The sequence below is a fragment of the Lissotriton helveticus genome, chromosome 10, assembly GCF_964261635.1.
Source record: "Lissotriton helveticus chromosome 10, aLisHel1.1, whole genome shotgun sequence".
Taxonomy (NCBI): Eukaryota; Metazoa; Chordata; class Amphibia; order Caudata; family Salamandridae; genus Lissotriton; species Lissotriton helveticus.
In genome coordinates this window covers 1148547867-1148564731 of record NC_136071.1, presented here as the reverse complement: position 1 = coordinate 1148564731, position 16865 = coordinate 1148547867, and the positions used below count along the sequence as shown (strand labels likewise).

General features: G+C 42.6%; 1 protein-coding gene across 3 annotated transcripts in view; it reads right to left on the bottom strand.

The window, feature by feature from the left end:
• NEK10 (NIMA related kinase 10) overlaps window positions 1–16865 on the bottom strand; it is a 1104115-nt gene that overhangs the window by 765307 nt on the left and 321943 nt on the right. For all 3 annotated transcript variants that reach the window (XR_013601712.1, XM_078663960.1, XM_078663961.1), the window contains exons 12-13: window positions 15782–16006; window positions 3894–4033 (exon numbers count right to left, since the gene is read on the bottom strand). Coding sequence is in view for 2 of the 3 variants with exons in the window: in XM_078663960.1 (XP_078520086.1) it covers window positions 3894–4033; window positions 15782–16006 (365 nt within the window). In the remaining variant the exon portion in view is untranslated. The remainder of the gene's footprint in view (window positions 1–3893; window positions 4034–15781; window positions 16007–16865) is intronic.

Below are 16865 nucleotides of genomic sequence, written 5' to 3'. Positions count from 1 at the left end.
CACCGACGTCTGTACGACACAGGTTACAAGACAGGTAGATTGCTTGCATGGCTAAGCAAAAAAGTACTCGACAGGAGGTGGGTGTCCCAGATACAAACAGAGGACGGCCAGATTCATGTAACTCCCGTTGCAATAGCTAACGCCTTCGCAGACTATTACGAGACCTTCTACACGAAACGTGCTCTGGCAGAGCCGCCGCAGATCCAGGCCTATCTTCAGACAATACAGTTCCTTAAGTTTACAGCTACAGAGTCACAGACATTAGACGACAAGATTATGAAGGAGGAAATTATAGAAGCCATTGGTCAGTTGAAAACTGGGATGGTCTCCGGTTCTAATGGGCTTCCTCCTGAATTTTTTAAGCAAAACGTGACCCAATTTAGCCCCTAACTCCTCCAACTACACTTGGAGGCGCACGAGGTGGGCAGTCTCCCCACAGACTTGCGGACAGCCACAATTATGGTAATTCCCAAGAAGGACAGACCGCCACAGAAGTGTAGCTTGTACCGACCTATCTTCCTTATTAACATGGAGACCAAAATATTGGCCAGAATATTAGCCAACAGGCTCACCATGATAATTACTAACCCTGGACGTAGTTTGCGAAGTAGCGCTACGTGAAGCTACGCGAAGTGCAATTCGCACTACGCGAGCTACGCGTAGGCACTACACGAACTGCGTAGTACCCTGTTCGCACAGTGCAAGATGCCGTTTTCAATGATTGCAGAGTGCGGACAAGCATCCGGCACTGTGCACTCATTGAAAACGGCATCTTGCACAGTGCGAGCTGTAGTTTTCTGCTGCTCCAGTAGAATTTTACTCGAGCGACAGCTTTCTCAACGCAGACTGGTAGTTTCTCATCGTGAGCGGTCGCGAGCATACGCGACCACTCGCAATGAGAAACCTGACCTCCCCACGTTGAGAATCTCAGTGGGAGGTCTATTTTCCACGCTCGCGATCGGCAACTTGATGTTGCTGATCGCGAACGAGGAAAAAGTCTTGCCGGGATGTCATTTGCCTGCTCGCTGTCGCCAGCTTGAGGTTGATGACGTGAGCAAGCAAAAAATTACCGCTGTACTACGCTACGCGTGTTTGCACTGTGCTACGTGCAAATCGCGTAGTGCGATGTAGCGGAAACTTCGCAAAATACGCGAGCGTAGCGTAGTGCTTTGCCCAGGGTTAGTAATTACTGGTCTTAGCCATCGGGACTAGTCCGGCTTTATTCCAAAGAGGTCGACGAGGCTCAACCTTCATAGATTGCACAATTGTTTAGAGGTGGTGACCACAAGGGAGGACCCACATCTCATCCTGTTCCTTGATGCCGAAAAGGCATTCGACACCGTCCATTGGCCCTTTCTTAGGTCAACAGAGTTAATGGGGTGGTGTCACAGGAATACTCAATAGGTTGGGGCACTCAACAGGGATGCCCCCTGTCCCCTCAAATCTTTGCTCTGGTGCTTGAGCTACTCGATTGTGTAATCTGAGCACACTCGGACATAACAGAATTCCAGTGTAGAGAGAATGAGGAATTGGACGAGTGGATCTCTTTATATGCCGATGACATATTAAGGTATGTCACAAACCCGGAAACGACGCTCCCTAATATTATGGATAGTTGTGAAACCTACGGCGCACATGCAGGATATAAAATAAACCGGGTAAAATCATGTCTCTATCCGATAGACATGAGTGGTGGGTATAATGGCTGCCCCCGCGACTTCAGTTAGCCCCGGAGGGTATAAAGTACTTAGGGATTTATGTCACAATGAACACATCAGTAGCACTGGATCGCAATCTCTATAGGGTGCTCAGGGATTTTCACGCAGATGTGGAGAGATGGAAGTCCTTGCCACTGACGTTGCTAGGCAGGGCAGCACTATACAAAATGATAGTGCTCCCAAAATTCTTGTACGTTCTGCAAAACACTTATCAGCTAATACCAGATGTGGTGTTCGCTAAAATTGACAACACACTGCAGACAGTTCTTTAGGACGGGAGACCGCCAAGGATAGTGCTGGCGACATTGCAATGCAAGCAATATAATGGCAGCATTTCCCTACCTGACATTCGGGCATATTATTGGGCAACTCATCTAATTGTTGTGAATGAATGGGAACATGTGGAGAGGGACCACCCCACATACGCACTTGAACGCACACAATTTGCCGGGCGCTCATACACGCACTACATTTATGGGGGGAGGGGCTCTGCGCTGCTCCTAACAGCTACACGGATCGTTATAGCGGCATGGAAAAAGGCAGAAAGGCAGATGAAGTTGGGTGGCCGGGTGAACAGGGAAACCCTGCTCTGGGTGGGGAATCGACTGAAAGAAATCGCGAAACTGCGAGGTTTTAGGAAATGGGATCTGCTGGGCATCTCACAACTTAAGGACATACTGTATCGTAAGGAGCTGGTAACTTTCTTGCATCTCCAGATTGAGTATGACATAAATCAAACCCAACGCTATAAGTATTTACAGCTGGCGCATGCGTGGCGAGCACAACACATATATACCAGCGACATCCCTGAATACGCACCTTTAGAGGGATGACTCCTGATGAGGGAGATCGGGGAAAAGGCAGTCTCCTGGACATATAGAACAATAATCAATAATAAGCCAGATTCCCTGCAGAAGTTGAGGGCGAAATGGGAGCTAGAATTGGGAGAGATGGAGGACCTGAATTGGGAAATGGCGTTTATGCATCCCTGGCAGGTGGCCATCAAGTCACGACTTAGATTGATTGAATTCAAATACCTACCTAGAGCATACTATGATCGAGCTCGACTGCACCGTATAGGGAGGGCGGAAGCACCCAACTGTTTGCGATGTAAGACGACAGAGGGTACATTTTTCCACACGGTTTGGGATTGTTCACGGATTCAAATGTACTGGGCAAGCCTGTTGGAGGCTTTGGGAGCTATCTTGGAGGAGTCGATTCCATTGAGTCCCCTGTTTGTTCTGTTAGGAATATCCACGGAAATTGACCTTCCCAGAACAAACTTAACTCTACTTCAGCTAGGATTAGTGGCGGCAAAGTGCAACCTGGCTAAGGCATGGTGGGCTGTGCTGAGTCCATTTCTGGACGAATGGAGAAAGAGTATGGATATGTATATGCTGGGGGAGAAAATTACTTATAAAGCACGGGGCTGTCCTAATTCTGGAAAATATGTAAGCCGTGGCTCAGAAACTACGGACTCATGCTCATTGACTCACAATGATCTCCCAGAGTGGGGTGACGGGGGAGGAAGGAAAGAGGCCCACTGTGATATCTAGGAACATAGCACTGCTATTTGTCCGTTTGCCACTGCTAACTGAATATAATGTTGATGCAACAATGAAAAAGCTTATGTGCTCTAATGCTGAGTATTGTTTTTGTAATGCAATTAAGAAAGTGCCAATAAATACATTTAAAAAAAACAAAAAACATCTTGCTTGTGTTACCTAGGCGGGCCTCTTTGAATTGTAAAAAATAAAGATTTCAGAAATAAAATAATGGGACAAGAAAACTTATATCACCCACATTTGTGTAACTTAGCAGTGATGAAAAAACACAAAACACAGCCTAAGACCAAAATAATTAACGGAAAAATATAAATCACTATATAAAATACACTGTGGTCAGGAGCGCACCCATGTAGGCAAGCGCTTCAGCGCCCCACACACAGGGCAGTAAGTGCTATTAAAATAATGCAATACAATACAACGTACGCTATATCAGTGATCAGTAGTGAGTAAAATGTGGCAGCTTAAAAAAAACTCAGTGGCATACAATGTATTAGTGGTCCGCAGCAATAAAGTGCATGGGACGTCTTTGGAACAAAAGATTAAATTTGGTTGCATCACAGAATGCATTTTCTGTCTCTGGGATGAAATAGACTTGTGGTCTGATTACCTGCTTGAAGAGACAGGGTGTCTTCTTGTTTCTCGCGAGGGCTCAAATTCTCAGCTAAGCGCAATTGTTGGATTCTCCCCGCTGCGTTTGCACTCGACAAGGTTCCAATCGATGACCGGTCGGAGACTAAATTTCTGTCCCTACAAATAGACATTGATGATGTAAATGCTTGGTAATATGGTACATGCTTATGTTCTTATTACATTGTAAGAAGAATTTATTGTTATGTTTAAATGGTGGCACCACCTACTTTTTGTTACTTCTGTTAGAGATCACATTTTTTAATCAATACAGCCATTATACCTACATAAGGCAAATATAGTAGTTTGTAACATTTGCAAGCTAGCATCAGATCGGATTTGTCGATCAACAATGAGTCAAAATCTCCAGCAGAACGATTTAACCTATTTGTGCTTCCAGATCAGGTGGAAGTGTCTTAACACAAAAAAGGTGATGCTTTCCCATTATACACTGTGGATGTGTTGGCATTTTAAATGGTATAATCACCTACGTAAAAATTTTGATCTGAGAGTCAAAAATAATTTTTCCAAAGCAGCTGCACTATTATCGTAAATAGTCTATTATAAAAAATAACTATTGCTAGTCCAATTTAAATGTTTTTATTAGACGGTTCCTTTCTTGAATTTAGCTAGCAGAATCTTAATAAAATTACTAAGGTTTCGATCATGATGGGGATGCAAAATATGCGTGAAAATTGCTCATCCTTTCATTTGAGATAGTGTAGTGTTCGCTCAATAGCAGGTGTGAACGTTGCACCTGATTCTTCTTTTTAAAGTGCACACATAGTGAGTGCGCTTTCTTTGCTCCTGTGATTTGGCATCGCTGACAGAATACTGAGGACCAAAATTATGTGTGCACAGAATATTGTATCAAAAGTATGGAGTATGAAAATATCAAGAAGGTAAGTGCAAATAGGTAAGTATAGATTTACAGAAACCTAGGTGCAAGGAAGTGGTTTCTGGCATTTCAGCCGTCTTCAGCCAGGCTTGCTTTAATCCAGTGGCAAAGTGAGCAAGGGACTCACGTCTTAGCATTCCCTGCCAACTTCTGGCGAACAAAGCGGTACAAAAGGGCGTGGTGATGGACGGAGCATTTGAACCAATCAAGCACTCACACCCAGTCAACAGATCTGGGTTTAATCCATCACCATTCTTTAGGCCACTCTGCCACCCCAGTTCAGACATAGCCATATACAAATCAGTCTGGCCCTGTGCCTCATGGGAACAGTCCAGCCCGAACTGCTAAGCCATGCCTTCCCTGGACCGGAAACAAGCTTCCTGGGACCGGTTTCTGGCATTTCAGCCGTCTTCAGTCAGGCTTGCTTGAATCCAGTGGCAAAGTGAGCAAGGGACTCACGTCTGAGCATACCCTGCCAACTTATGGCAAACAAAGCGGTACAAAAGGGGGTGGTGATGGACGGAGCATCTGAGCCAATCAAACACTCACACCCAGTCAGCGGATCTGGGTTTAATCCATCACCGTTCTTTAGCCCACTCTGCCAACCCAGTTCAGACATGGCCATATGCAAATCAGTCTGACCCTGTGCCTCATGGGAACAGTCCAGCCTGAACTGCCAAGCCATGCCTTCCCTGGACCGGAAACAAGCTTCCTAGGACCGGTTTCTGGCATTTCAGCCGTCTTCAGCCAGGCTTGCTTGAATCCAGTGGCAAAGTGAGCAAGGGACTCACGTCTGAGCATACCCTGCCAACTTATGGCGAACAAAGCGGTACAAAAGGGGGTGGTGATGGACGGAGCATCTGAACCAATCAAACACTCAAACCCAGTCAACAGATCTGGGTTTAATCCATCACCGTTCTTTAGCCCACTCTGCCACCCCAGTTCAGACATGGCCATATGCAAAAACAGTCTGACCCTGTGCCTCATGGGAACAGTCCAGCCCAAACTGCCAAGCCATGCCTTCCCTGGACCGGAAACAAGCTTCCTAAGACCGGTTTCCGGCATTTCAGCCTTCTTCAGCCAGGCTTGCTTGAATCCAGTGGCAAAGTGAGCAAGGGACTCACGTCTGAGCATACCCTGCCAACTTATGGCGAACAAAGCGGTACAAAAGGGGGTGGTGATGGACGGAGCATCTGAACCAATCAAACACTCACACCCAGTCAACAGATCTGGGTTTAATCCATCACCGTTCTTTAGCCCACTCTGCCACCCCAGTTCAGACATGGCCATATGCAAATCAGTCTGACCCTGTGCCTCACGGGAACAGTCCAGCCCGAACTGCCAAGCCATGCCTTCCCTGGACCGGAAACAAGCTTCCTTGGACCGGTTTCTGGCATGTCAGCCGTCTTCAGCCAGGCTTGCTTGAATCCAGTGGCAAAGTGGCAGGGTATGCTCAGACGTAAGTCCCTTGCTCACTTTTCCACTGGATTCAAGCAAGCCTGGCTGAAGACGGCTGAAACGCCAGAAACCGGTCCTGGGAAGCTTGTTTCCGGTCCAGGGAAGGCATGGCTTGGCACTTCGGGCTGGACTGTTCCCATGAGGCACAGGGTCAGACTGATTTGCATATGGCCATGTCTGAACTGGGTGGCAGAGTGGGCTAAAGAGCGGTGATGGATTAAACCCAGATCTGGTGACTGGGGTGTGAGTGTTTGATTGGTTCAGATGCTCCGTCCATCACCACACCCTTTTGTACTGCTATTCTGCTGCTCGGCATGGACAGCACTGTGCTAGTCCCATGCTTAAAGACTTTGCTGTAGAAATGGTAAACAACTTTGTCCCTTTCTATCTTTGCCTGGATGGCACTGTGCTAATCCTATGCTTTTAAGAATTTGATAGAAAAGCAGACATTTGAGGTGGGTAGATCTAGAGTGTCGCTGGTGTTGAGCGTGCTCTAACAGGAGCTGCCTCCCACCTAAACTTGAGAAATACCAAGAGTTCTCTGCTTCTTTTGTTGCATAATTTATGCATCACTCTATGCCTGAAAGGGTATTCATTTGTTTTATATATATATATATATATATATTCCCAACACTGGTTTGAAATTCTTCAATCCGCCTTTTCGAGTGCACACAATAAAGCCATCCTTGGGATTGAAGTAGTTTTAAATATTTATTTTAAGCGCTTCCTACCGCCAGTTTGACAAACGCGTTTCAGCGTTACCGCCTTCGTCAGTGTCAATCTGAAACTTTACTCATTCGAGTTTAAATAAAAAACAATTGCCGAATTCAACGACATAGAAAGGTTCGTGCAATATTTACAAGTGAAAACATAGAAATGGAAAATGGAATTCAACTTTACATTTGCGGCGGCCATTTCTGAGTGGATACAAACAGTTATAATTTTACTGCAGTTACATTCAATTAATTCTGAATTTCAGCCATCTCATTAGAGTCAATTATCCACATTGTCTAATTAATCATAGATAAAATCTCTATCGACTTAGACATGCTAACAATATCATTTTTGAATTTTGGCCAAACGTCTATCGCTTGCCTGTCGATTTTCCATTATTCCAAAGATCAAGCCCTGAATGGGTTGGGAGAAGGGCATAATACACAGCAACAGTATCCAATAATTTGCATGTTAGACAATAACTGGGAGTTCAATCCCAAATGAAAAACAGTAAATTCGGATAATTTATCCTAGAAACTAAGTTATTAGTATTCAGCGACCTACAGGACTTCGGAAATGCCTTATACTTAGGAGCCCCCGAATCCACCCTGAAAAAACTGCCGGTTATTCAAAACTGCGCTGCCCGTACTCTCCTGCGCATCCCCCGCCGGCAATCGGTGAAAACCGAACTAAGAGCCCTTCACAGGCTGCCAGTAAAAAATAGAGTCAACTTCAAAAGCATGTGTATCCTCCACCGTGCTTATTGGAGGAAAGGAGCAACTCCTAATCACATCTTGATCACCCCCTACCACCCCAATAGGCAGCTGAGGTCTACCCTCGCCTTCCAAGCTATCATTCCCAGGTTCAGAAGAGAAAGAAGTGGAGGAAGAATGTTCTCAACAAATGCGGCAAGGCTCTGGAATTCTCTTCCACTCTCCATCTGCTCAGAACCTAACATCTTGCTCTTCCGAAAAAAATTAAAAACCTTTTTTTTTTCAATAGATAAACTCGACCCGCCTCACCATTCTGTATTCGGCTAGAGCGCTAGGACGCCTGCGGGTAGCTATCGCGCTATACAAAAACCTAATCCATTCCATTCCATGAACCCACATTTCTTCCTCATTATTCAGACCCAAAGGGGCTTTTGTTTGCAGTTTAATGATATACTTGGACTCTAGTGTCCGCAGTTTCTTTATATTGTCACCTCCTCGTTCTGATTTCACTAGCTGGTCCAAGCAAAAGAAAGTGAGAAGATTACAGTTACTGCCATGTTCTTTTTCAAAGTGGCGAGCCACCGGATAAACCTGCTCCTTATTTGTAATTGCCCTTTGGTGTTCCAGGACTCTTAATTTGGCAGGCTTGATGGTGCTCCCCACGTACCGTTTCCCACACGGACATGTGAGGCAATAAACTGTGTACTCTGAATTGCAGTTAAGTAATTTTGTTATTTGATTTCTTTTCTGCATTCCAGGTACTGCGTAGGTCTTGATTTTGCTGCTGTGTTTGCACGCCTTGCATTTCATACAAGGAAAAAATCCTGTTACCACCTTTGTTTTTCTGCTTTTCGGATTATAATGGCTATCAACTAATTGATCTTTCAGGGAGTTTCCTCTTCTATAAGTGATCATGGGATAAATTGGTAGTTTCTTTCCCACTACATTGTCAGCCTTTAGCACTTTCCAGTTTTTCCTTAAGATTTTAAAGACCTCTGGGGATTTATCTGTGTAGTTACTGATTAACCTCACATTGTTATCTTCAGTGGTGATTTTATCTTTCAGTAGGTTCTCTCTTTCAGTTTCTTTGCATCTTTGTTCTGCTTTCTCTAGGAACCCTTTACAATATCCCCTTTTTTAAAATCTCTCCTTAGACTGAGCTATGGCCTTACTGCATTCCGAGGATGTGGAGCAGTTTCTTTTCATTCTCAGGAATTCTCCTACTGGAATGTTTTTGACTACTCTTTGTGGATGACTGCTGTTGGCATGCAGGATCGTATTTCCTGCGGTGATCTTACGGTGTAAAGATGTTTCAATTTTCTCAATTTCCATGTATACCCTTAAATCTAGATATACTACCTCCTTTGCACTTATACAGCCTGTAAACTTCAGATTGAAATCATTTACATTGAGCAGTTCTATGTATCTTTCCGCTTCACTCCTCGTGCCCCGCCACACAATGAATAAATCATCAATGTAACGGGCCCATAGGGCAATATTCTCCATCTATTGTTCATTATCATCCGCCCAGGCAACGTGCTTCTCCCACCAGCCCACGAATAAATTCGCGTAGCTGGGGGCGAAGCACGTGCCCATCGCGGTACCGCGAAAAGCAGAAAAACAAAGGTGGTAACAGGATTTTTTCCTTGTATGAAATGCAAGGCGTGCAAACACAGCAGCAAAATCAAGACCTACGCAGTACCTGGAATGCAGAAAAGAAATCAAATAACAAAATTACTTAACTGCAATTCAGAGTACACAGTTTATTGCCTCACATGTCCGTGTGGGAAACGGTACGTGGGGAGCACCATCAAGCCTGCCAAAATAAGAGTCCTGGAACACCAAAGGGAAATTACAAATAAGGACCAGGTTTATCCGGTGGCTCGCCACTTTGAAAAAGAACATGGCAGTAACTGTAATCTTCTCACTTTCTTTTGCTTGGACCAGCTAGTGAAATCAGAACGAGGAGGTGACAATATAAAGAAACTGCGGACACTAGAGTCCAAGTATATCATTAAACTGCAAACAAAAGCCCCTTTGGGTCTGAATAATGAGGAAGAAATGTTGGTTCATCTAGGTCGCTGAATACTAATGCCTTAGTTTCTAGGATAAATTATCCGAATTTACTGTTTTTCATTTGGGATTGCACTCCCAGTTATTGTCTAACATGCAAATTATTGGATACTGTTGCTGTGTATTATGCTCTTCTCCCAGCCCATTCAGGGCTTGATCTTTGGAATAATGGAAAATCGACAGGCAAGCGATAGACGTTTGGCCAAAATTCAAAAATGATATTGGTAGCATGTCTAAGTCGATAGAGATTTTATCTATGATTAATTAGACAATGTGGATAATGAGATGGCTGAAATTCAGAATGAATTGAATGTAACTGCAGTAAAATTATAACTGTTTGTATCCACTCAGAAATGGCCGCCGCAAATGTAAAGTCGAAGTCCATTTTCCATTTCTATGTTTTCACTTGTAAATATTGCACGAACCTTTCTTTGTCGATGAATTCGGCAATTGTTTTTTATTTAAACTCGAATGCGTAAAGTTTCAGATTGACACTGACGAAGGCGGTAACACTGAAACGCGTTTGTCAAACTGGCGGCAGGAAGCGCTTAAAATAAATATTTAAAACTATTTCAACCCCAAGGATGGCTTTATTGTGTGTACTCGAAAAGGCGGATTGAAGAATTTCAAACCAGAGTTGGGAGTACAATAGCGTGTATCACCACACGCCGAGAAAGCACCCGTAACGTGTGGAGCAACGACGGGTGAGAAACGTGTTGTGGAATATATATATATGTATATATATATATATATATATATATATATATATATATGATCAAGGTACATATATGTGGAGTTAAGTATACTAAAACCTTGCATATTCGTAGACTCTTACCATCACAATATTCTTGTTCTTGATATCCTTGACACAATATGATATTTTGGACTCAATATTTTGTCCAAACACCGTGATTTGTAGCAGAATTTACTTACTGCAAATGGCACCTCCTGTTTTCAAATCCAAGAAGAAGATCCAATAATTTTTATTTTCAAATATTCAACCGTGGGAGCAGTCTTCTTGAGTACATCCTGTTTGTTTTCCAAATTTCTGGACACGCTCTTTCTAAAGTACTAGCTTTTAAATGGCTATTTGATCACACCTGAAAAAACACATTGTGCTTTTGTGACTTAATTACACTCAAGACGCCTTTAATGCCTCATCTTCAGCAATCCCACTGTTCCCAAGTTAGCACATGCTCAAGCGGGTGGTAAATGGGAGCCATTATTCAATACACAATGGAAATCCACATGAACTCTTTTCCCCTGCAGCCTAAATGGAAGTCCTTATTCTGAAAAAAATAACTGTAATTAGACAGTGAATGGAAGAATTACTGATCAGAATCAGTAATTTCAAGCATGTAAATACTGGGACGCCCCTCCACACCGTCCAACTCTTATTCGAGCCCTTGGATGCTGATTCAAATTCTGCCACAAGCCTGGAAGATAACTCTAGGGGCCAGATGTAGGTCGCCAAATACCGGTCGGTAACGGCCGATTTCGGCCGTTACCGACCGGTATTTGGAGTTTGAGATGTAGGGGGCCTAAATTTACAGAATCGGTAAAGTTACAGATTCGGTATATTTACCGATTTGGTAAAATACCGAATCGGTATATTTACCGATTCTGTAAATCCAGATGTAGGTTGCACTGAAAACAGTGCCACAGGCCCTTAGGAATTCGTTATTTACCACCAAATAATACTTGGTGGTAAATAATTAATTTCTGTGTACATGCACATCTGTGCATGGACACCGGTGCCATGTGGGCATGTATGTGTGTCACATTGCACACAAGCCAGAATCAGGGGTGCAACAGGGTGTCAAAGTGACACCCTGTCCCCCTTGTAAATTCGGTAATTTTACCGAATCGGTATTTACCGATTTGGTAATTGACATTGATTCCTATGGACCTCAAGGCCCATAGAAATCAATGTCAATTACCGAATAGGTAAATACCGATTCGGTAATTACCGAATCTTACCGATTCGGTAATTGAATCGGTAATAATACCTACATCTTGATTGCCAGTTCTTAAATACCGAATCAGTATGATTCGGTATTTAAGAATCGGTAATCGGGGATTACCTACATCTGGCCCTTAGTGTTTTGCAACTGTACAGTATAGGTTAGAATCAATAAGTACCTTAATCGATAATAAACAATAACTGTCTTAATCATAACAAACATTCATTGCTGCAGCTACCATAAATCAACCCTTTTCATCGATGATGCTACTTATTAATTACATATTGCAAAACAAATATTGTATAGTGTATCTAGTATGAAGTGTAAACCTGGAAGTACTTGGGATAGGATATATGAGTTTGCATTGACGTCACTAGGGTGCAACAGAGCAATGAGCAAAAGTGGGAGTCCGGAGATATCATAAGGATTGTTTACAGCGAAGCAGGATGAGCCTTGGTGGCAAATCCTAGTATATGGAGATGTTTGTCTCTTAAGAGGTAGGTCTGCAACTCCTTTCTGCATTGGTGCAGGGTTTGGGCAGATGTGAAGCAGATGGGGATGTTCCTGATACTGGGAGCAAGGATGGAGAGAGCATGTCTCATGGCTTTCTGAGTTTTGCATTGTTCGGTTTCGAGTATGGTGATTTACAGGCTCCTGGTGTGAAGCTATCCAACTGAGGTGCTGGATTTGCCATTTGTTTTGCTGCAGGGTAACAGACTCGGCTAGCAGGAATTTGTGAAAAGCAGCGCATTTTACAAGAAAACCTAAGAGCATTTGCTAAAAAGCTAAAGCTTAACCAAGAGAGAATCATCCAACACGGTTGTTATTCAAAACACACCAGTATTAAGGAAAGGAATCATGGTTTTGGAATTGGCATGGCAAAGTCCAGATCTCAACCCAACTAAAAAGGCTGTGGTGGAACCTAAAGAGAGCAGTACATAAAGGAATACCCTAAAAAATCACTGAGGTTAAGCAGTTTTATGATAAAAACAGGAGTGGCCCAGAATTCTTCCCAGGTGAGGAGAGAGACTGACAAACTCATAGCAAATGATTACCTCCACACATTACTGAAACACTGGATGCACTTACAATTTCTCAAAACAATACTGAATATTAGCGTTTATTTGTTTAGTTCATAATAACAAAATCAAATTTGTGTGTATTATTTGTCACATTAGGTTAGATTTATATCCTGTTAGAACTTGGTAAGTGCAAGATGAATTCATTGTGACTAAGTGAACATTGTGTGCTTTGGCAATATGTTAGGTTCAATTTAACTCTAGAGTTGGTGCGAACTAGAGAATAAACTATACATATTATTATGGAATGTTATTAGATGTGTATATTATGATGGAAAAAACCATAGACTTCTAAGAGGGAGCATTGTCATTATCACTGCACAACACAGTGACTCCTCTTCAGAGATTTCATTTCTACAACTGCTACCCTAATTGAAAATACCTTTCACAAAGGGAGAAACATAGTTACAGATTATATGAAGAGTTAAATGGCTGTAAGGCATCCAACATCGTTTCAACTGAATTATTTAATCTTACAAATGCACACTGGTTGTGCAATAACAAATGCTATCTTGCCATCCAGTTTGTTTAAATTTGACAGCTGACTATATGTTAGTGACTGAGCCACTAGACAATGCAAGCGAGGAGGTCTCCTCCAGAAATCATTGCTCTGGTTGAAGCTGGGACACCAGCCCAGTGGCTAAGAGCTGTGGCTAATAGTGTGGGTCAGAATGACTGCCTGCATCGTGCTCTGCTATTCCTCTCAGCTGAGATGTCCTCTCCATATCCTGCTGTCTGCGGAGCATGTGGTAGCTCACCTGTAATCCTTCCAAGGCTCCCTAGCTACATTTTGTTTGGGCGAACTGACCCATATTCTGATGGTGTTCTGAGACACAGGCTGCCTTGAAGTTAGTTACTCCCTTCATAATGGGAATCTGTCTTGGTTCTTATCGAAGCATCTTGGTAATGGGCACAAACAACTCAGACTATCTGAGTCTTTCACATCTTTTAAGTACAATGTTATTTTGCCCTCAGAGGTCTTCCAGATAAATATTCTGCCCCACATGTAACACAGTGTTAAAACATTTCTTTGGTAGTCTGACTGGCAAGGGAAGCATGGAATGACTACCCAAGAATTAGAGTATGTAATTTTAAGGTATTCATTAATCTATTTTGTTCTATAATGAAAACACAAACCTAATACAGTTTTTGTAGGTCAGGGGTACATGACTGGCTTTCAAACTTTGTGTTCATCCTTCCTGGACTTTTAGACACCATATGAAGGAGGCAGCACACATTTTCCTTGAGATGCCCCACTCTCATACTTGGAAAACATGAATGCCTGTGAGCCCTGCCCTAAGCTCCAAACTTTACATTTTTGTCAGGAGATCATCCGCAGGCCAAAATTGTATTCATTAGTGGACAATGAAGGTAGGTAATCAGACCTTTGGTTACAAGGAAATTGTTTCTCCCATAAGAGAAAATGCACTGGGCCATGATTATGCTAATAGGTAAACAGCATGTAAACATGGACAAGAGAAATCGTGGCATGGCGAGGTAAAGTGGAGTGCAAGAAGCCAAATTAGATCCACAAAGAATGACAATTAATGTCTTGCTGCTCTTATCACACGGAGTAGCATGTTACATATTACATACAACTGTCAAAGAGTAGGATGGGGTCATATGAGGTGTGGATTTTGGAATCAATGGGCTATGTCCTCTAAATGAATGGGAGTAATGATCAGAAAAAACGAAGCGCACCTAAGTCCTCTGAAAAGTTAGTGATTCTTTGCGAAACACAGACTTATGTTGACTTCCCAAGGAAGATGTGTTTCAAGTTGAGCTTGGCCCCAACACTGTATGAAATAGCTGTATATACACAATGGAGCTTGCATCTGCCCAACCTCCTAAACATAAGCGTAGGGTGTGCATTCCTTGAACCTTGAAGTAGCATCACAGCAGAAATCACTAAATCGACAAATAAATCACAGAATATAGTCAGAAGTACAAAACAAATCTATCAGCAGTCTAGCCACAATGATCTCACAGGTGGTCTCTAAAACCAGAAAATATTCATTATTTAAAATAAATTAAATAGTTTGCTAGTCTCAAAGAAATAATGATTACAGTAGAATCCCTCAAAATCCCATTATCATATTTACTGGGGTGTTAAAGGGGACTTTCTAGAATGCTATTCAGATTTCATATCACTAGTAATTTTATAACACATTTGCACAGTTCAGCTCACATTGCACTTTTGCAGTCTTAAAACCCATTATTGTTATGTGGTTGTTGTTGACCAGAGTCAAGATGGTCAGTGGACATTGTGTTTGGTCTTGTTTTGTATTGTCTGTTAATGAACCATTTAGACAGTAGCCATCAAGAGCAGAATGAACTAATATATTGCGTATGGTTATATCAGATTAGATGTTGGCTAAGAAGTACTTCTCATCTTGGATATGTGCAATGTGTTACGTGTATGGATGTTTAAACCAAAATACTTTTATTTTTGGTTCTACTGGAGTGTACAGTTCTCTGTAGCTTGGCTTAGGCTGGTTGTTGTTAAGTTAGGAGGCATCATTAGCCGATTATGACTTTGCTGCTTGTTATTTACTAATGTGTGTGCATCAACTAATTTTAAATGTTCTAAATGGTTGATATGCTGGTTTGCTGAGAGTGTATGTGTTTGGCTTGTGTGTAGAGCCCTGGTATTTAAACAGCATGCCCAGCAGGATCTACAACTTATGATCAATGTAAAAATATAAAATATTTTAGAATTTCTAAAAATATACTTTTCTCCACATAAAATTTGAAACTATTGTGCTATCTCTTATGTTCCAGGGGTATCCAGTTTTAAACCTTGAGATTTCAAGTCATGCTGGACAACTGCCAACCATGCATATAGTTCACGAATATTAATTGTACGTAAATGTATCTCATGTGAACATCCTACAAATCTGGTGCGGCTCCGGTCTTCATGATATACACCGCTTCGTACCAAATACTGGAATGCAGGTCCCACAACTCACCCCTCTAGTAAATGAAGAAGCTGTTTGATGCCGCCCCAGATCCGGATCTCCACGCTGATCTCGGGGTCTTCACAGATCAGCACCAGAATCCACACCACGCTCCAGAGCAGCTTGAGATGGTCCGAATGCAGCAAGCTGAGCAGGACGGGCACGCCTTCATAGACCTTCACCTGCTGCTTCACCTGGTGCTCCGCACAGAGGAGGCGCAGCAGCTCCGCGGTGAGCCTGGGGCAAGGAACAAGTACAATGCTTCATGGTAATTAAAACTATGGTGATTATTAATATTCATGTTGCATTAGCCCTCAATATTAGATCACTACTTGCCTTTAACTAGTAGAGAACAGGAAAGCCAGCAGCCGGCCACAACTGTCCTAGACATTTATGCAAACAGAAGCATAGCAAGTGTACACTCTTCACTTCTACATGGGGATTTTTTCCCTTTGAGAGTCCCTCTTGCCCTACAAACCTGCTAATTTTGACCTATTCCTTCTCCATTCCCACCTTAAAATCCAATTTTCTACTCCCTTTGACACAAGTAATCTGCAAACGCTTTGAGAGCAGGACAGTGGTGTGGAGCATACCAATATCCGGTAACGAGGCTAGAGGATAGTTTTTCAACTCTGCACTATAGAGAAACGACAACATATTGCCAGGCATTGAAACATTAGTACAGCATGAAGTGTGATATCATTATTATTATCAAACTTCTGGTGATATAGGTGATGGCACCACAAGCAATAATGACCGTTGCAAACAATGTTCCTGCTGGTTTTCCACGTACTTACAAGCCTGTGTTTCATAATGGGTCAGAAGTGATTGCTAGATATCAGATTAGCAGCTCAGTCTGTCCTTCTGGATTAACCACATGGGCAATCATAAGGGCCTAAGTGTGTGACAATCAGCATTTTCATTCTGTGGTTCAGGGAGTATGGAGTAAAAAGTGGGACATTTGCAATTCTCTCCCATTACTAGAGAGTCAATCCTGTCAAACCCTCTAAAAACTAAAGATCTAGGGGCCTATTCACAAACTGCATTTTGTAGAATACTTAGTGCTGCTACAATATTTTATTTACTTATTTTAAAA